This window comes from Acomys minous, assembly GCF_964271855.1.
Source record: "Acomys minous genome assembly, chromosome: 17".
NCBI lineage: Eukaryota > Metazoa > Chordata > Mammalia > Rodentia > Muridae > Acomys > Acomys minous.
This window is the reverse complement of record NC_140500.1, coordinates 8,067,593-8,089,671: the sequence shown is the minus strand read 5'-3', so window position 1 is coordinate 8,089,671 and position 22,079 is coordinate 8,067,593. Positions and strand designations below refer to the sequence as shown.

Below are 22,079 nucleotides of genomic sequence, written 5' to 3'. Positions count from 1 at the left end.
AGTACAGCAGAGCTGGGGATCACTGGCTGTGAGAGACACAAATTACAGGGATGGCTTCCTGCCATCCAGACCAGTGAAGCATTGGAGCTTCTAGCCTAGGGAAATAATAAGAAAATGGGCGAATCTTTCCTCAGACTCCCTCCACCCAACTCCAGAAGCTACCTCCCCAAAACATAGATGGCAAGACGACTAAAGGACAGAGTAAAATCATACACAAAAACAAAATAAAACAATGTGGTGTCTCCAGATCCCAGCTATCCCAAAGAAAACAACACAGAGAACACAAACATAATGGAAATACAAGAAAATGACCTCAAATCCTTAGTAATGAGGATGATAATGGAGGAAACAAATAAAATTCATAATCAAATGCAGGAAGACACAGCCAGCAAGGAAGACATAAAAGAGGCCTATAGAGAGGCATGGGAACAAATTCAGGAAAATACAAACAACCAGATGAAGAAAACCAAATACAGAACACCAAATTTAAAAAAACTTCCTGTCACATAATATTCAAAACACAAAATATACAGAACAAAGAAAAATATTAAAAGCTGCAAGAGAAAAGAGCCAAATAACACTTAATGGCACACCTATCAGAATACATCAGACTTCTCAGCAGAGACCGTAAAAGACAGAAGGGCCTGGACAGAGGTCCTACAAACCCTAAGAGACCATAGATGCCAGGCCAGGTTACTTTACCCAGCAAAACTATAAATAAATATAGATGGAGAAAACAAAATATTCCATGGCAAAAACAAATTCAAACAGTACCTATCCACAAATCCAGCTTTACAGAAGGTTCTAGAAGGGAAACTTTTCCCAAAAGGGATAAGCTACAACCAAAACTACACAGGAAATAGATAACTACACCATCGCAAAAACACAACCACACAAATACTGTACTAGAACTAACATAAAAATTAAGACTCTTAACAGTCACTGGTCATTAATATCTCTCAATATCAATGGTCTCAATTCTCCAATAAAAAGACACAGACTAACTGAATGGATGCATAAACAAGATCCAACATCTTCTGCATTCAAGAAACACATCTCACCCATAAAGATAGACATTACCTCAGGGTAAAAGACCAGAAAAAATATTCCAAGCAAATGATCACAAGAAGCAAGCAAATGTAGTCATTTTAGTATCTAACAAAATAGACTTTCAACCAAAATTAATCAAAAGGAATGAGGAAGGACATTTCATACTTATCAAAGGCAAAGTCAACCAAAATGACATTACAATTTTGAACATCTATGCTCCCAATACAAAGGCACCCACATTTGTAAAAGATCTATTAATGAAGCTTAAATCACACACTGATCCCCACACAGTATTAGTGGGAGACTTCAACACCCCACTCTCACTGAACGATATGTCATTGAAACAGAAACTAAGCTGAGAAATAACATCACTAACCAATGCCATGAATCAAATGGACTTAACAGATGTCTACAGAATTTTTCACCCAAACAAAAAGGAATATACCTTCTTTTCTGCACCCCATGGAACCTTCTCCAAAATTGATCACATCGTAAGTCACAAAGTAAGCCTCAACAGATACAAGAGGACTGAAATAATACCTTATATCATATCAGATCACCATGATCTTAGGCTACACTTCAACAACAACAGAACTAACAAAAAGCCTACACATACAAGGAAACCAAACAACTCTCTACTTAATGACACCTGGGTCAGGGAAGAAATAAGAAAAAAATTGAAGACTTCTTGAAATTCAATGAAAATGAAGAAAAAACACCCAAATTTGTGGGATACATCAAAAGCAGTGCTTAGAGGAAAATTCATAGCACTAAGTGCCTTTAAAAAGAAATTGAAAACATCCCACATAAGCAACTTAATGACACAGCTAGAAACCCTAGAAAAAATAGAAGCAGAAACACTCAAGAGGAGTAGACATCTGGAAATAATCAAACTCAGGGTTGAAATCAATAAATTAGAAACAAAGAGAACAGTCCAAAAAATCAACAAAACCAAGAGCTGGTTCTTTGAGAAAATCAACAAGATAGACAAACCATTAGCCAAACTACCTAAAAGGCAGAGAGACAGTACCCAAATCAACAAAATCAGAAATGAAAAGGGAGACATAACAACAGACACTGAAGAAATACAAAGAATCACAAGATCCTACTTTGAAGGCATATATTCCAAAAAATTTGAAAATTTAAGGGAAATGGACAATTTCTTCATCGATTCCACTTGCCAAAATTGAGTGAAGAACAGATAAACAAGCTAAATAGTACCATTTCTTCTGTAGAAATAGAAGCAATTATTGATAGTCTCCCAACCAACAAAAGCCCAGGGCCAGATGGTTTCAGTGCAGAATTCTACCAGACCTTCGAGGATGTGCTAATATTGATACTCTTCAAACTACTCCAAAAGACAGAAATGGATGGACCATTACCAAATTCATTCTATGAGGCCATAGTCACGTTGATTCCTAAACCTCACAAAGACCCATCAACTAAAGAGAATTTTAGACCAATTTCTCTTATGAACATTAATACAAAAATACTCAATAAAATACTTGCAAAACGAGTATAAGAACACATCAATGATATCATTTACCATGACCAGGTAGGCTTCATTCAAGGCATGCAGGGATGGTTTAATATACAGAAATCCAACAATCCACCATATAAACAAACTGGAAAAAAATACATGATCATCTCCTTAGATGCAGAGAAAGCATTTGATAAAATCCAACACCCATTCATGTTTAAAGTTTTGGAGAGATCAGGCATACAAGGCACATACCTCAACATAATAAAGGCTATATATAGCAAGCCAATAGCCAAAATCAAATTACATGGAGAGATACTCAAGGAAATTCCTCTAAAATCAGGAACAAGGCAAGGCTGCCCACTCTCTCCATATCTCTTCAATATAGTACTGGAAGTTGTAGCCAGAGCAATAAGACAACAAAAGGAGATCAAGGGAATCCAAATGGGAAAGGAGGAAGTCAAACTTTCCCTATTTGCAGATGATATGATAGTGTGCATAAGTGACCCCCAAAATTCCACCAGAGAACTCCTACAGCTGATAAACACCTTCAGCAAATTGGCTGGATAAAAAATAAAGTCAAAAAGTCAGTAGCCTTCCTATATACAAATGACAATCATGCAGAGGAAGAAATTAGGAAAACTACACCCTTCACATTAGCCACAAGCAATATAAATATTTAGGAGTTACTCTAACCAAGCAAATAAAGGACTTGTTTGAAAAAAATTTCAAAACTCTGAAGAAGGAGATTGAATATGACATTAGAAGATGGAAAGATCTCTCTTGTTGATACATCAAGAGAATTAACATAGTAAAAATGGCCATCTTACCAAAAGCAATTTTACAGATTCAATGCAATTCCTATCAAAATACCTACACAATTTTTAAAAGACATTGAAAGATCAATTCTCAAGTTCATATGGAAGAAAACCCAGAATAGCTAAAAACAATCTTGTACAATAAAAGATCCTCCAGAGAAATCTCCATACCTGATCTCAAGCTTTACTCAAACTGTCCAACAAGAGAAATCAAATAATACTTTGGATTTGTTTTAACCTGACTAAATGTAGTGCAACAGATAAGGAGGGATAGTCTACCTATTTAAAAATCTCAGCTAATAAATGATAAACAAATCACGTAACTCATCCATCTCTATTTTCCATTCTCAGTTGCACAGTGCTTTCAGGCAATCATTGGCAAAGTCTGTGGAAACCTGTAACTATTAATTGCAGTAACAAGTTCTTAGTAGTCAAGGTAATAGTTCTTCGGGGTAATCTCAACCTCTGAACTGATATTATAGGTCACCTGGTGTGACTGGTTATGAAGCAACTTCACATGAGAAGCATCTTTGCCAAAATAAGGAAACCTGAGACCATTCAATTGCCAACATCAAACTACAGTAGAGAGGAAATGAAAGTAAGAAGAGAATGCGTTAGATGGTGCTCAGGTAATACTGGAAGGGTGGCTTGGAGGGTCCATGCTTGTTGACCATTGTGAGGACCTGCTGTCCATTGCTAAGAACCTAATGGTGGGAGAGAGCACTGTACTTCTGACTTCCACATGCACACTGTAGTTTTGAATATGTACACATACGTGCACTAAGTAATAAATAAATAAGGAAGGAATTAAACTCTGTGTGCCTATGTACAATGAGGTGTCTCTAACTTCTGATATTTAGATATAAAATTGTTGATTTTACACTTTTGCTGTTTCCTTGGATCATTATAAATAACACTTGCTGTCTTTTTAAATATCTATTTTTATCCTTGAGCACTTCATACATTTATACAATATGCTTTGATCTAATCCATCCTCCACTCCCTTCCCTCCTTCTCCTCCCAGACTACCCCTCACTTCATGTACTACCTCCTAAATACCTGTACTCCTTTTTTAAAAAAAAATCCACCGAGTCCAGTTAGCTTTCCTTTTTATTTACTTTTAAAAATACTTCTCACTGTGGTATTACAAAATATATCTTAGTGTCCTTGGTTATAACTCTTCCATAAATTATTGTTTTATTGATACACTTAATTGTTGAAGTTTTCACTTTTATTCACAATAATAGAAACTCCAAACTGCTACTGCCCCTGATGCACCATTAACCACACAAAGGCACACAGACTGTGATTTGCTAATATTTACCCACATGTTAATGTGATGGTGGCCCACCTCCTCTGGTTGCCTATGAAGCACTTTTCATCTACAGGATGGAAATTAATGGCAGAGCCTGTCTGGGGACAGAGCTAAAAAAGTCAGGGATAGATAAGAGCCAGATTGTAAGTTACCAAGCCATGCATACAGGCTTGGGCTGTAGTTCCTGAAGCTTCTGGCTGTCAAAGAATTTTCTGGCACTGCTGACACTTACCACTGTAAGGTTAAGGACATGCTGTGCTTGGGAAGATATTACTTAGTAAAAGAAAAGCAATCTTAGTGTTACCTGTAGCACTTATTTCAGCAATGAGTAAAAGAATAGTATATCATAAATTCTCGGGTTTTTTTTAAATGAAATTCAGTATTTTTTTTTAACTATTTCAATGTTGCCAAGCATCAGTAAAATAACAGAGATCCTTGTAAAAATATATTTTGAATTTTCTTTTGAGGCTCTAATTTTAAATTGCATTAATCACAACTGAAGGAAGTAGCTTGACTTCAATGCTCTCTCTTTTCAGGGAACTTGAGAGTGATGTGCATCTCAAAGCTGCCAGCTGCCCTCCTCATCCTCTCTGTGGCACTAAACCACTTGAAAGCTACACCTGTGGGAAGGTTGGTACCCTGAGGATCTTTACTTCTTTTGAAAAGTGTGAGGAAATTATATTTCAGCACTGCTGCATAACTAACAGCCCTTAAATCAGAAAAGACAGAGATTATAGCAATTAATTCAACTTTCTGGGCTGAGTTGCCCCATGTCATCCATGAGTGAGTCTCTTGATCTATTATTTTATAGATGTTCCATTAGATGAGCCATTGATAAAAACTATGGGAGGCAGCTGTGGTAAGGTTTCCTGAGACACCCTTGATGGGAAAATTGTTGGATGTTATTTTAGGAAGTCTAAAATAGGATGTATTAGATGACGGTGTAGTATTTGTTCTATAAAATTAATTAAGCATATATATCATGATTCAGCATGCATAAGAAGGTGATTTAGCACTCGGGAGACAGAGGCAGGTGGATCGCTGTGGGTTCAAGGTCAGCCTGGTCTACAAAGGTGAGTCTAGGACAGCCAGGATTGTTACACAGAGAAATCCTGCCTCAAAAAACCTTTTTTTGAAAATAGGTGATTTGCTGGGTGTGGTGGCACACGCCTTTAATCCCAGCACTCAGGAGGCGGAGGCAAGTGGATTACTGTGAGTTCAAGGCCAGTTTGGTCTACAAATTGAGTCCAGAACAGTCAGGTCTACACAGAGAAACCCTGTCTTGAAAAGAAAAAAGAAAAGAAAAAAAGGTGATTAAGCTTTAGGCATTATAAGGAATAATAATAATAATAGAAACATTTTAACCAGATGTTTCCTTACTTTGAGTTCTCCCTTTAAGGATTAAAGAGGCACTAAAGAGGGATATAAAATAAGAATTTTTCTAGCTGTCACAGGTAAATGAATCCATTCAAGTGGCCCATTTTGCTAGGCGCATCCCAAGATTGTCGATAATTAATTCATTCTAATTGTTGGCTTGAAATCTCTTTTTGTACTAATTGCAGAGCTTGTTTTGCCTTCTAAGGGAGAGAGCATCAAGGAGAGTTCCCTCCTCAGCATGTCAAACAAAGAATTAAGCTCAGTAATGGCCATCTTTTAATAGGATGAATCCAATTTGTATCCCTTAAATGTATCTGAAAATCATTTAACATTGTTAAATGTTAAATCTAGGCTTAATTCTAAAGGCTAGTGAGTCACTGTTTGTGTCCTTAAAATATGACTCGCATAATTAAATGGAAGTTGTGCCTGCAACTTTTCTGAGGCCAACTTAAGCCCATAGGCTGACAACTGAAAAATCAGTTGTTGTAATACATCTTCTAGGTAGCCGCTGTCTTTGTGAGACATGAGGATATCATCAATAAAGTGAACCAAATAAACCTGTGAGTATTAATCTCTGATTTTTGTAAAGCCATATTTACAAATTTTTGATAAAGGCTAAGACTATTTGAGGTATTTTTTTTTTCAAATTTCCAGGTAATGGAGTCAACAGCTATTTCAATAGTGGCCCATAGAAAAAGATTTTTTTTATCAAATCCTAATACTTGTCTATTTTGATTTTGCTTAGGTTTTGTGGGTTCTGTGATACCATAACTATTTTTTCCCTAGTCCCTTATTGGGATCAAATTTCATTTTTATCATTTGAGCAGCAACTTTATCATTTGGACTTATCAAAAGAACTCCCATCTGTTTCAAAATGTCTCTTTCACATAATGTGTAAGATAGAGATGGAATCACATAGGGACAAAAGAAAGCAGAAGATTCTTCATCTGACCATGTTAAAATCTGAGCATTTTCTGCCACATTGGCACTTTTTCCTAAGCCAATTAAAGTGGATGGGGTATTTTAAGTTTGCAAAGAGGATGGCAAATTTTTTTCCAGCAAAACAGGACACATCAGTCCTTGTATCTATGATCAGCATTAATGAACCTCCTTATGGGATTGGCTTCAAATGTGGCAAACAAGCTACTGGGAAAAATGTCCTTGTTTCTGCCACAGACAGAATTCTGCCTAAAAATGGGTGAGCTTAGATGCAGGCAGAGTCAGCGGCCAAACTCTGCTAAGACAGGGTAAGCAAGTCCTCAATAATCCCTGCCTTGCAAATAAGTCTGTCAGAGATTGCACTAGAAGGCCAAAGATGATGCTCCAACATTATAGAGAGTGTTGGGTGACTGTTCAGGAAGTAAACTGTCTCAGTCATTTTTTTTTTCAGTTTGGAAGCTGCTAACCTTCACTTCTGGTTCATCCAGGTATTTAAATCCCTTCTCAAGTCTCTGATGAAGTTGGAGACCAGATAGTTTAGTCTTACAATTAAGCTTAGTTGGTTAGGGGTTAAGATATTTTTAGATCAAGATACATATTTTAAGTTAATAGAGATGAGATATGATAGATATTGATTTTCATTCAGAAATTTAGATCCTACATGATAGGAAAGATACTTTCTTAAAGTTTGACAAATAAAAATAGCCAAATGACTGTGAATGTAACATTTATACAATTCCTGATTGTCTCGTGGTTCTTCCTGCTGCATGTAGTTTATTTTATTCATATGTAACAATATTTGTATCTATTAAACTAATTTAAAAATTTTTACAGAGCAATTGTGCAACTCCCTGTCCCTGAAGCATAACTTTGATCTCTCCTGTACAATCTGAAGCAATTACCCTTAGAATGACCTCAATTCCTTATACTGAGGTAGAGATTCTTCCAAGAATAAATCCCAGAGACAGAGTGAGGAAACCCCCCAGCGTGTACAAGTTATGGTAGAATCTGAGGTTAATATTTCTGGGATGGTGTAACTGAGGTCCAATCCTACACTTCCTGGGGTAGTGTGAAGGAGTTGTTGGACACTTTGTGGTTGAGAAAACGGTTTTGTGAGACCCCTATAATTTGAGGCACCTGGGGTTGGCCCACTACCCAGTTTCCCAGCTGGCGTACTGGGATCCTATTCCTCTCATTAGCAGAGCTAGGTCTTTCTCCTTGTGTCCTTATAGAAAGGAGCAATGTTGCATCCTTATGATATTTGAAATAGCACTATCTTATCCAGTGAAGGCCCTTTCGACATCTAGGACATGTTGCTTTGGGCTTATTAATGAAAGTTATATTTGTCTATGGCATTCTGCTAGAGCTCAGGGCTGTCCCTCAAGTGTGAATCCTTTTTTTCTCTCTCTCTCTCTCTTTCTTTATACAGTCTCTTAGTAAGATGACCTCATTGGTCACACTAAAAACATGCTTTTTCCCTCCTTTGTTGGGCATAGTTTTCCTGACCTTTTAAATATTAACTCCTTGTAAATAGGAAGGGATGATCTCAGAACATACTCTAACAAGTTGATTAAGATCTCCTGATTTCCTAATTAGTCTTTTCTGGCAAGCAGAGTTTTGCATTCTCAAAAGTGAGCTGTTTAATAATAATTTGCACAGCTTCATCTTGAGGAACTGTTTTCTTCACAGGGATATTTTCATCAGCAGGGATAAGAAAACTTTGAAAGGTGCATCAGCCCTTTGTCTAATATTAATTAACGCTGTTGTCTTAACATCAGTGGAAGGGGGCCTTCTCGGTGCTGCTACAGTGGTAGCTGAATATTTGGTGAGACCCTGTCCAGTAAGATGTGGTTGATCTTTAACTAGAATCCAGACTCCACTTCCCATTAACATATCCAGAGTCATCCTAGTCCCTCTCCTGCCAACTTTTTTTGTAAGGTAGTTTCCTTTCTTGCTAATTCATATGGAGCCATCGATCTACTGCTCAAGCTTTCCATTAAAGTAATTGTATGTGGATAGGTGGGTCCATAATTTCAAGTAGCCTACTTAAGTTTCTTTTTAAAGTTTATAGGGTAAACTCCCATGAAGGTTTCTCATCCCTTTCATCATCAAAAATAACTGGTTAGTAGCCAATCATTTCTCTTAATGATTAGCTTCTTTAAGAGTCTCTCTAGTTCCTAGTAAAAAAAAAAAAAACAGGGATTATACCCTTTTTAGACTCATTAGCCTGGGACTGGGATTTAGATATCAAAAGAGAGCAATCTCAATTATGGAGTTTTGTGGCCTCTTCCTCTTAATATGTCTCCTTCTTGGGAGAGAGTAGATCACCCTCATCTTCATCCTCATTGTTTTCACTCTCGATCTTAGAAGTTTTGTGAGAAATGGCATATAGTGGGGGACCTATGTTTAGTCTTTGAACTAATGGTGAAGTAGTTTCTCTTTTGACTTTTGACTTTTCCTGCAGAGGAGCAGGGCAAGGTTTCCTTCTCTTGTTGCTTGGCAGCATCTAAAGCTTGCCTAAAATGGCTCCTAGTGTATCCCAGGTTTCTAAATCCAAAGTCCCATGTGCAGGATCCATGGAATATATTTCTGTGCAAATTTTAAGAAAGCAGTTGATTGGGAAGTGCTAACTTTGATTCCCCTTTTTGTTAAAGTATGCTGTATTATATCTATAAAGAGTCTTTTTCCTTTAGACTCCTTATGGCCAATGACTTATTAATAGCTCTTGTCTTTTTGCCTGTCTCTATCTGCTCCATTTCTTACCTAGGGGCAGCAGGAAGCCGTTGGTGAAGTCCTATCCTTATCACAAGTAGACTTATTTATAGTTCTTGCCTTTTCACCTCTCTCTACCTGCTCTATTTATTACCCAAGGGCCTGTAAAGCACTTCGGTGAAATCCTATTTTGCCTCATGTAGGCTTACCTCTATGAGTCTCTGTTGGGGGTGAGGTGGGTCCCTGTTCAGTTACCAGATGAGAGAGGGTGGCCATTCTATGGGCCATGCCCAGCATAAAGAGGAGAGTGAAGGGTGTTTGCTGACAGGGTAGCCATCAGAGAGGATAAGGAGTCAACGAGGAGAGGGAGTGAGTCACACACAGCAGTCAAGGGAATTTACCAGCTCTGACTGTTTAGCAATCAGTCCTCTAAGGTACCTCTGACTTCTCATAATCAAACTATTTCTGAAGCAGTTAGGTTTTTTATAAACATTTCACAGAACAGAGACAGAAAAATGATTATCCAAGTGATGTAGAGTATCTGTTTGATTTTTCATTACATGCCCAGGGTTATAAGTTTAGTAACAATTAGAAAACACAAACAGACTTAAAGTCTCAATAGGATGTCCTCCCCTCTTACCCACTTTCCCAGTAGGTACAGTTTTTCATGGGGACGTACACCTTGGATTAGTGTCTCGATATAAGTGAATATATACCATTTAGCTCTTTTTGCTTCTGTGTGAACTCACTCATTATGACAATTTCTAGTTCAATCATTTGTCCACAAATTTTGGAAATTCCTTGTTTTTAATAGCTGAGCAGTATTCCATAGTGTAGATGTACCACAGTTTCTTTATCCATTCTTCTACTGAGGGACACGTAGGTTGTTTCCAAGTTCTGGCTATTATGAATAAGGCAGCTATGAACATGGTTGAGCATATGTCCCTGTTGTGTGGTAGTGCATCTTCTGGGTATATTCCAAGGAGTGGAATAGCTGGGTCTTGAGGAAGCCCTATTCCCATTTTTCTGAGAAAGTGCCAGATAGCTTTCCAAAGTGGTTGTACTAGTTTGCATTCCCACCAGCAATGAAGGAGGGTTCCTCTTTCTCCACACCCTCGCCAGCATGTGGTGTCAGCGGGTCCTGGAAAACTACAGGCGAGTCTGGGCCCTGGGGTCCTCCGCAAACTTTGGCAACAGCCAAGGAAAATATAGGCAGTAAACCTCGAACCCCTACCCAGACTAGCCGATGGACAGGACATTCTCCACTGTTGAGTGGAGGAGATCTAACTTTCACACAAACTCTGGTGGCCCATATTTAAACATGTCCCTTGGATGGAGATGCCTGGTGGCACTCAGAGGAAGGATAATAGGTCACCAAGAAAAGACTTGATACCCTATGAGCATATACAGGGGGAGGAGGTCCCCCTCAGACACAGACATAGGGGAGGGGAGTAGGGGAAATTGGGAGGAAGGGAGGAATGGGAGGATACAAGGGATGGGCTAACAACTGAGATGTAATATGAATAAATTAATAAAAAAAGAAAACAAACAGAAAAGATTTATCATCATCATCATCATCATCATCATCATCATCCAAATGACTCCAATTTAAGGAATGTTTCCTCCAAAGCAAACGCATTTAACATATGACAGCCTGCTTATAGGCTGGCAATGTTTGTAGTTTGCGAGCACTTCAGAAAAACAGAAAATATATGAACCAGTCTTTTTATGAATAGCAAATACCAATACCTAACTCCTTTTACTCTATGTATCATCATCTATGTTATAAAGTAAGAAAGATTTATATTAGTCAATATACATTACTGCCTGAATTCTATTCCTGCAGGGGTGTATCCCCGTATGACCCCATGTCTTAAGACAACCTTTTTAGAGACCTTTAAACCTATAATAAAAGGATGCCTTGAATCCGTTACCTATTTTCCTTGCACGTCAGGATTTGTTATTTGTCTTTACCCTACATCAATATACTGTTTGAGTTTGCTTAGGGAGAGATACTGTGAGAAGATTCCTGGAGTAACAGCATCATCTTGTTGTGTATTTATCTGTGCTCAGTGATCTCCAGAGCAGAAGGGAGACTTACAAATAATGAACAAATAAAGTTAATTTTGGGATTTTCCTAAAAAGACTCAGACATATTTTTTTCTCAGGAAAAGGCATAAATTGAATCATAATGCATAAAATCCCCAATAGTGTAACATGCAGAAACCAAAACCCAAAAGTCAGAGATAGCAAGCCAATCAGCTTTGATTGTGTAATGATTATCAATATTTACTATTTAATTATTATCTTAGTCAAATCAGTGGTTACTCCTTAGCCAGCATTATTCACAAATAAACACACAGAGAGAACAGGATCTATTTACCTAGCCTATAGCAGAACGATGCGCAAGAATTGCTCCATCCTAAACCTCCATGCTGGTGTAGTTCCCTCCCGTTCTGATTCCCACTATATACTTGCTTTTTCCTCATATGCTAGGTCCCGCTCATTCCTCCTGGTGATTACCAGTCTGCTCTCATGGCTCCATTCTTCCTCCCTTCTCGTTCCTCCCCTCACACACCGGATAGCATACCCTATTATCTGTTATTGGTCAGCATTGACCAGTTGGGTTTTATTGGTAACACAGAGAACAAATGGTGACATGTTTACACAAACTTGCAACAGGAGATAGTTAGAGTAAACATCGCAATGCAATGTCCTGATTGACCCAGAGAGTGGGGTGCAGAAATCAACATTTGAATTAACACAGGTAAACTGTACACAGTCCACAAGAACAGTTTACCAGCATTTGATGGAAGTATTTCAAGTAGCTGGGCTGGCTTCATGATTCTTGCCACATTAAATGAATATGGCTGTGCCAATAGCATAATTTGTAATAGCCATTTTACCCTTTCCCAGCATCCTAATGGTTATTTTCAATAATCTTTGCAAGCTCTTATCATCTTTAGGTGGAAGATTCCATGGAAGAAGTAATTTTCCGTCTATGAAACAAACAGAAGAACTCTAGCTGTGGTGGTGCTTTCTTGCTATTCAATAAGATCATGTTTTATTTAGAATGACTTAAGTTGCTGTTATTGCCTTTAAATCAGTTGTCAAAGTTGGCCCCATAACTCACCTGTGAAGGCCTCTACACTCTGCGCCATCACCGGCAAGAACATCTTCAAAGAGAAATCCACCTGCATTGGTAGTTCATGCTCTTACAATCTTATATCTATCAGTCTTTGTTTCACAGAGCAATGTCTAATCACAGCTGCATTTTAGAAAAATTCAACTTTACTTAAAATTTAATATCTGGTGTGTGAATACATTTCCAAAACTATTTAAAGCACTAAGCCATTTCTTTAGATATGGTGTTCATGTATGCCATGTCTTCAAAGAACAGATAATATTATTGAGATGATTACAGGAAAAAAATATAGATTTCCCCCAAGTTGTAGCACACATTTGCAATCCCTGCATAAAGAGGGAAGGTAGGAAGATAATGCTAGCCTTAGATTTAAAAGTGGGAACTTACTTCAAAACTGGAAACAAAAACAAAAACAAACCAACATTTGTGCCCCACAGTTGGCTTCTTTTGGCTACTGAGTGTTTCTTTATTGTATATTTACAAAAACAAAGGAAAGAATTGCTCTTTAGTATACTCCTCAAATGCAGACCAATTGGTTCTGTTTGGGAGTCTAGATATTTATTTGGAGAGACAAAGTGGGTATCAGTGTTAAGGGTGAGCTGACTCCGTTTTTCTTTCTTTTCCTAGTTAAACATAATGTTAGAATTTGATTTATTTCTGTATTGCTTCCTATGTTGTTTTTCTCTAGTCATGTCCCAAGCTAAAGCACAGCTTGTTTTTTTGACTTGTTCTTCCTCTATAATCTTATTGTCTACACATTGTAAATTGTTTCCATTGTTTCAGGTGCTAAGAACTGGTTGCCTATGAAAGCATAACATGTAGATGAATCATAAACTGTTAAAAAATCCATTTTTGTAATCATTTGCTATGCGTCTCAGGCTTGAGCCTAACTATAAAAAGAGTTCTCTTCTCTCCTACTTCTAAAGAGACTGGTAAGTCTGTAAAATAAAAATTTACCTTGCAACATTTTATATTTGCTCTGGGTTCTGACACCATAACTATAGAAGGTTTCACCAAGATCTGAGTGGTGTATTGGGGTAGGAAACTCAGGGGACAACTGCTGAGAGGTGTTTTCTCAGCCCTGGCCCTTCTTCTTCACTGTGGTCCTTGATCTCCACTGTGTTTCAAGGTAGGAGGTGTCTCTGGGTCTTCTTTCTGTTTTTTTCTATGTCGTCTCTGTGACATCTGTTCTGGGACAGCAGCAAGATTTTAGGTGGTAAGCTGGACACAGCAATATTTTCCATAGTCTATGGTTTCCAGAGATGTCTCCAGAGACCACGTGAACAGTGAGTCTAATTGTTTTTGTAAATTTGGACTCAGTCAAATTGTCTTAATTGTAATTCGATAAGATCCAACAGTTTTTTTCTGACCTGCCTTATAGCTCGGAGGGAACCCTGGTGATACTAAGAGCTGAAGACTAGGCCACACAATAGCTGAGGAACCATAGAGGTGGCCAAGTGGAGGGGCTAGAGAGGCCCAAAGTGGATCACTTAACAAGGGAACACTCGGGGGCCCAGCCTCTGGTTGATTTCTATCATTTGAGTTGTGCACTGAGGCTATAAGCCTTACATTTGTTTTAAAAAATTCTCTTAGCTAGACTACTGGACTTCTGAAGCAGAGGGCTCCAAGTGTGAAATGTCATTGTCTTGTGTTTTCTGCTCTCTGTCATAGGAGGCAAGAGATGAAGGAGGGGAGAAGAGCATCTCTCCCTTGTCCACTACACAGCCGACAAGAAGCACTGCCTGCCCTCCCATGCTCACACTTTCAGAGCTGGCTCACCTGCAATCCCCAAATCCAGGCCAGCTATACTATGCTGCCCAGGCTAAGTGCAGGGCTTGCTCTCCTGAGTGCTATAGTAGGTGAGGGAAAGGACAGCTCTTGCACTCTCTGATGACCTCGAGGCCAGCTCTCTTGTCTGGTGCAAGTGGCAAGGGGTGAGGGGGCCATCTCTTTCCTGGCCTCTGGCACTGCACAGCAGATATTGGCATCCCCAAATCTCCCATGCTTACACCCTAGGATCTGGTGGTTATTTTGGACAAAAATCTCAATAGTTTGATTTTACCAATGAAGATTCCGGAGCCAGATGCTGAGGTGAAAGTCTGCTAGCTCAAGGAGGCAGAGAAAGCATCCAGCTGGCCTTTCTCCTCAGCTCACATCCCTAAAAGCCTGCCCCCTCCTGCTACACCATCCCTAACAAGATTTCTCAAACTGAAAATCCTTCCATTCTCCTTCCTATGTGTCTATCTATCTATCCTCCTGACTTCCTCTTATTCTTTACGTTTTTTCCCCCTTAATAATCCTTTGTACACTTCCTGTCAACTGGCTGCTTCCTCTGTCTCTTGATCTAGGGTTGGCTTTATTTAATCATGTTTACAATAATCAAGCAAAAAGCTTCCAGATTAAAGGTGTGTGCTAAGGCTGAGCCACACAACTAGAAACAGGTTTTTCCAGGTTTTACACAGACTCTCAGTCTTTACAATGTGATCAAATATTCTGCAACATTTCCCCTATTTGGTGTAAATAAAAGGGAAGATCTTAACTCTAATATGGTAAAATATTTATAATAATGAAGCTATTCCTGCCAAGCTTTCCACAGTGCCAGGTTTGGTTGTATTAGAAAGTTTGGGGATTATGTATTTTTTGATCTAAAGTTCTTTAATATGTTTGTGTCAGTCTCATATAAACTTAGCAATTTGAATGTCCTGAGCAGATTGTAGTCTGCAGCTGGTTTTGGGGGTGGTGTTTGTCACCTTAGTGGCAATCCCAGCTAGACGAAACATAGCAGTCAACTGAAAAGTGTCCACTGTTTGCACAGAACCTGGTGACAGAAGAGGCATGGGGCAGTTTTACCCACTGGTTAAAATAACTACAATCCATGTGGATCCATTGTTTCATAGTCCCATCATCTTCTTGGAGAGCGCAAGATTTACTGTTAGAAACAGTCATGGTTGACTGTAGAAAACTTAAGCATTTTAAATGCCATATTCAGAAGATCTCTGAAAGGTTTGAGTACCACAATCTATTAAGTACATCCAAGGTACCCAAACTTTTTTCTCAGTTACCTGCTTCAGAGTCAAATCTGAAAACACATACAGGAAGCGACAGGAAGCTTATTTCTAGAATTGATTGGTTAGTTCTCTGTATGAGCACTGGCATCATGAGAGAAAGCTTATATGCACATAATAATCTTACAGATTTTGAGTTAATGTTTATACCGAAAATGTTTTAGAAAATAAAATGAAAATCAAAAGACTGTGAGATCAGTGGCAATACAATAGTTCATTTTCTTTTTCGATTTTTCCCTCGGTCTAATACCAGGTGACTTGTGACATGCAACAGAGATTCTGTGTTTTTCTTCAACAATTATCCATAGGTTTAGAGATGGAGAGAGCCATGTTCCAACCCCAAAGCCAGCTTTCAGTTTTTAATTGAGTTGGAGCCACATAAATATCGTTTGTCATTTGTATCCTCCTGTTCCTCTCTCCCTCCCGCTTTCACCCTGTAGGGGGCAGCAGAGACAAGCATTTGAGAATCCTCCACGAGCAGGCCATCCTGATGGTGGGAAGAAAATAGGAAGCTCATCAGAGTCAGTCCTGCTTTCCATGTAACTGTGGAGAATGTCCTGTCCATCGGGTAGATAAGAGTCGGAGTTTGATGGTTACTACTTGTATTGTCCTTGGTTAGTGCAATAGTTTGAGCAGACGGTCCCGGGCCCTGATCCACCCGTCAAGATGTTCTTCTTGTAGGCTTCTAGGACCCTCTGGGTCCTTTTATTTCCTCATCTCTTATATTTCTCTTACCTAGAGTCCCAGAAGGATGTCCTCCCATCTGTCCCAATCTCCTGGTAAGTGAATATATTTGACCACCTCCCCTTGGGGGGGAGACTTGATGGCACTCAAAGAAAGAATGAGACTTGATAGCCTATGACCACATAGTGGCAGAGGAGGTACCCCTCGGTCCTTGGGGAGGGGAATAGGGTGAAAGCGGGAGGGAGGGAGGAACAGGAGGATACAAGTGATGGAATAATAATTTAGTTGTAATCTGAATAAATTAATTAAATTAAAAAAAACTTTCCAGGAAAAAAATTAAAATAAATTAAAAGAAAAAACTAGGAAACACACACCAGAACTGTCCGCTCACTGGCCCACATCCGGTGGATGTCCTGAGGGAAGGGGCAACTGCTTAGGCAAGATGGTGGCTTGGGTGCCAGCGCTAGAGCAGGACCCCGAGCTGGGATTTTGGGTCATTCAGCTGGAGGCGGGAGATACCACTTGGCCAATTCACTATTTTTTCCTTGGAACGTTTTCTCTTGATGTTCTGTCCTTTTTCTTCAGATATTCCACTTGTCCAGTTGTCTCCAGAGTCCTTTCTAGGATGCTTTTATTCTCCTGTAAAAATAAAAATAAAACCCTCCTTCAACCCTAACTCTGGGACGGTACTTTGTTGTTGGGGGAAACTTATATCTTTCCTATGGCTAGTTTTTTTGGCAACAGAAAAATTATTATATTTAATTAAAATTTTAAAAATCTTTTGAAAATTTGAAACTGAAGATACTTTAATATGTGTGGATAAATTCACATATATTCTCATTTCTCTTCATATAAAAATTCAAGGTTTAAGTTATTTGTTTTTAGACCACAAAGGACATTCACTTTGAATTTCAGCCTTCCATTTGCAAGTAGCTTTTAAACTTAAATCACTGTAACACGTTTGTGCCTGCCTTTGCCTCCCAAGTGTTGGTATTAAAGGCATGTACCTTCCAAATGCTATCATTAAAGGTGTGAACCACTGCCTGGCTTACACCAGGCATTTTCATAGGGTTGTCCTGGTTTAATTTTATTTCCATTTCCCCTTATTTTTTAGTGTTAGCAGTAAACATTCAAGTTTTTCAAATATGCAGTATATCACTCTTGTTGATTTATTCTTAATTTTTTCCCTGGCAAAATTTCATATTCTAGTCTTAATTAAACTAGTTAATTATCGGTTTGTCCATTATTTCATTATTTCATTATTTTCAGATGCTTCCTATGCCTTGCATGTATGGGCTACACAAAATTTGAAGTCTTTGCTACATTTTGCTAGGTTTTATCATTTCTGTTCATGTCTCTCATGATGAGACACCTTTGACGTTTATCTGTTGGCAGTCCCCATGAAGGAAGAACTGCAGTAAGCAGCTGAGCTTCCTGGAGATGGTCCACCATTTTGCATGGCTGCAGTGGGTGTATCCTGGAGAGGCATGGCCAAAGGGCCTTCATCTCCAGGTTGCTTCCTGCTGCTGGCATGCCTTTTCATTCTTGTCATTTCTGTATCCTCATATTTCTGTCATGGTGTGACTGGGTGTGGGGAGACTCTCACTGCCTTTAGTCTGGCGTGATTGATTTCCGGGTATTAGCCTATTCTGTTGGGCAGGTCACCTGCAGATCAACATGAAGATGTACTTTTATGAACCAACACTGCTGAGATGAATTCATGATTTTGTAATACCTGATGATGACTTCATGATTATGTAATTCCTGGTAATTTTATACGATTCCTGATTTAAATCAAGTATTTTTAAGAAATTAAAAGTTTAGATAATTGATAGAATCTTTAAAGATAGAATCAAAAGTAGAATAGCAAAGATTATAAAAGTAGTTTGGTGAGCTCTCATCCACCATAAGCACATAAACCACCTGGAAGAAAAATACATTTGGGACAGATGAGCAAGGAAAACATTCACTCTAGGTTAGGTCCAGGGATGAGATCACAGATATCGGTGTGCATCATGATAAGAAAATCCATTAACTAGGTAGGGGTAATTCTATTATGAGTGTAAGAGCAGAGAATGTATGATTAGCAAGTTTAGCTATACAAGACTTCAAAAATAAGACTAAGATAGATGACCTGTTTCTTGGTTTAAAAAAAAAACCTTGTTAACCTATGGCATAAAACAATTTTGCTTTGAACTTATAATGAGCTTGTGGAGTGGAACATACATAAAAACCAATTGCTTTGAATTTATAATAAACTCTTGGAATGAGAGAGAGATAAAAAATATTTCTTTGGAAGCTAGATAAAGAATGTTTGCTTTGGTTCACGTTTCGGTAGGAAAGCATGTGATCAATAATCTTGCTACAACTCCCTCTTAGGTAACAAAATGTATTTGTTGTGTGATAGTTGCTTTCAGGGTTATGGGCTAATTTTTCTTATTATTAGAAAACTTTGTTTTCAGAAGTATACAAAGCTAAGAGAAAAAATAAATTTTTGGATTTGAAGCTTTGCTCCATCCACCATCCACTAAATATGAGTGAATGTGTGTGTGTGTGTGTGTGTGTGTGTGTGTGTGTGTGTGTGTGTGTGTGTTTCTCTTTTACCATCTGGCCATTATCAGTGGCCTGCTAACCACCAGCAGTGGCAGCCTAAGCCAAGAGACATCAGCACTAGCTTGTATAGAGTCTAAGGAGTTAAAGGAGTTTAGAGCTTCTTACCAGCTAGAAGCAGAACTGGCCTACAGTTGCCAGGAGCAATCAGCTCTGGGCCCTGAAGAGTTAAAAGAGTTTAGAGTTTCTCTATGGAGGCAGTTACAATCTGTTCTGGCCTATGCTTGCCAACATCAGTGGAAGCCCCTTTCAGTAACAATCAGTTCCAACCATCGAAGTCAGGTTTTTTACCCTCAGAAAAAAAGTCTGCTGGGTGGTCAGCTGCTGACTCTACCCCTTGCCTCAGTTTGCCCTGGCTTGTTGTGCCAAAGCTGAATTTCAGCGATGTGCCAGTTAGTAGGCTCTCCATTTTGATGACCTTATAGCTACACCATTGCACCATGAGCTGGAAAAGACAGAGATGTTCCCTTTGTTTTCCTAGTTATTTGTCTTACAGCCGATACTGCTACACTGATTTTGGGGTCCCTTCTTCAATATGGCCATTCCATCCTCTGGTCTATAGGATGCTACTTTCTATTAGTTTTGGTTCTATTAGTGGTTGATGAACCATCAGTAAGCCATGTGCTAGCTAATTCCATTGGTCCCCACAGTTCAGTAGAGGCCTCTCTGCAGGGACGCATGAGCACTTTAAGTTACTGATCTATTTCCTCCCCCCCCCCTTTTGTTGTTGAAAGAAAAGACTTTTTCCTCTAACATCAATAAACTATATACTATCTGTTAAAAATTACATTCACAATGTCCAGTTCATTTGTACTAAGCAACCTTGGAGATAGCATCCTACTGTCGACCACATATTTGTCAGTCCAAACTTATAAACTTAAATCACTTACTATCATAACTTGCATTTATCAACAAAAAAACTTCTTTAAAATATTTTCTTAAATCCTAAACAATGTAAGCTTAATTGTGAAATTGAGATTGGGGTATTGTTCTCTTAAAATTGCTTCCTACTGATTTGGCATGTAGTTTTCTTAAGGGGCCAAACAAATTGAGAAAGAGGTCAAGTCTTAAGAAAGTTAGCTGTAACATTTGCTGTCCAGTCTCTATGTGTAGTGAAAATTCAGGCTTAAATGAAGTCCTGTCTGGAACAGTCAATGAGACTGGACCATCTTTTCTTGCCATTTTGAAGTTTTTCTGGAATCAGATTTTTGAAGAAATAACTATTGAGTCAGTCTGTGAAGCAGGATCATCTGGGATACTTGTCTTGGGGGATGTGCTTTCCTTTCTGGTGAGTTATATCTTTCCTAGGACAAAATGTTTTTTGGAAATAGAAAAGTATTCCTTTCAATCGAAAATTAAAAAAAAATTTTTTGAGTACTTGAAACTAGATATACCTTTAAGTGTATTTACTTTTTTATTGCAAAGGACATTCACCCTGAATTTGAGCCTGTCATTGGCACGTGACTAATTAAATCATTACAATGATTACAATTAAGTCATTGTAACACTTATGTGCCTTCCTCTGTCTCCTAAGCACTGCAGTCAAAGGCCTGTACCTCCCAAGTGTTAGGATTAAATGTATGAACCAACACTAACCTGTTCATTGCAACTCTAGCTATTTAAAACAATTAACATACAGATCCACCTTTCTCTTCTGGGGTTAAAGGCATGGGCTGCCACTGCCCTGCTTAATTATTTTATTTAAGCTTTAAATCACACCAATTCTTAGAGATTTAGAAAAACAGATTTTTAAATGCAGTAACTCTTTGAATTTTCTTAAAACATTTTAGATCTCCTAACTGTGTTTTTTAATACCAAATAACAAAAAAAATATCCTTTTAATTGAATAAATAACTTTAGTCTTTATAAGTTAGTTTGGACTAAGTGACCAAGCTGTCCGATGATAGCTCCTGTTTTAATATAATCTTTATCAATTTTGATGGTATCCATAATCTTTCTTTTCCTGTAGAAACAAAAACAAAACCTCTTCCCCAATGTAACAGATCCTGTTTGCCATTCTGAGATCAACACACCTTTAAATATACAGGCTGATACAATTTGACTTTTTTTTCTAATGGCCAATGTCGCTCCACAGCTGCTGTGTCCGTGACTGCTCTTTTTTTTTTAATTTTATTTTATTAATTTATTCATATTACATCTCAATGGTTATCCCTTCCCTTGTATCCTCCCATTCCTCCCTCCCTCCCATTTTCCTCTTACTCCTCTTCTCTATGACTGTGACTCAAAGACCTCAACATAAAACCAGAGACACTAAGTCAGATAGAAGAAAAAGTGGGGAAGAGCCTGGAACACATTGGCACAGGAGACAACTTCCCGAACAGAACACCAACAGCCCAGGCCTTAATGTCAACAATTAATAAATGGGACCTCATGAGGCTGAGAAGCTTCTGTAAGGCAGGAGACACTGTCAAAAGAACAAAACGTGACTGCTTTTGATAATACCTTTTAATATTTTTCTCAGGAATAGTCTTTATTTTATGGTTTGTTTCTGAGATTGGAGGAATGCTAATCTGTGTGTTTTCTACTGCTGCAACAAATCATGTCACAATAAATTCATGACTACATTAGCCACATATGGCTTTAATTTTCCTACTTGTCCTCTAGCCTTATACACTCAACCCCATCTTGCACATTGTTTTATCTGAGATAAAGTTCTAATCCCTAGAAGCTGGATATTTACATCCTGAAGAGGCCAATCTTGATGCCAAGATTTTGGTGAAATTATTGTTACATCTGCTCCTATGCCTCTTAAACCTTCTATTTTAATGCCAATTATATATACTTTTTTTTTAAATTTTTTTTTAGCTTAGATCTCTGGTCATTTGTATCAGCTTGCCAAAATACTTTTTTTTTCTGATCTCTC

At 38.3% G+C, this 22,079-nt stretch overlaps 1 protein-coding gene across 1 annotated transcript in view; it reads left to right on the top strand.

Moving 5' to 3' along the window:
* Positions 1–5,213: 5,213 nt before the first annotated feature.
* IAPP (islet amyloid polypeptide) overlaps positions 5,214–22,079 on the top strand; it is a gene marked incomplete at its 5' end in the record, with an annotated part of 432,665 nt that continues 415,799 nt past the window's right edge. Inside the window, one exon of the mRNA XM_084766284.1 lies at positions 5,214–5,293. Within this exon, the coding sequence (XP_084622410.1) occupies positions 5,214–5,293 (80 nt within the window). The remainder of the gene's footprint in view (positions 5,294–22,079) is intronic.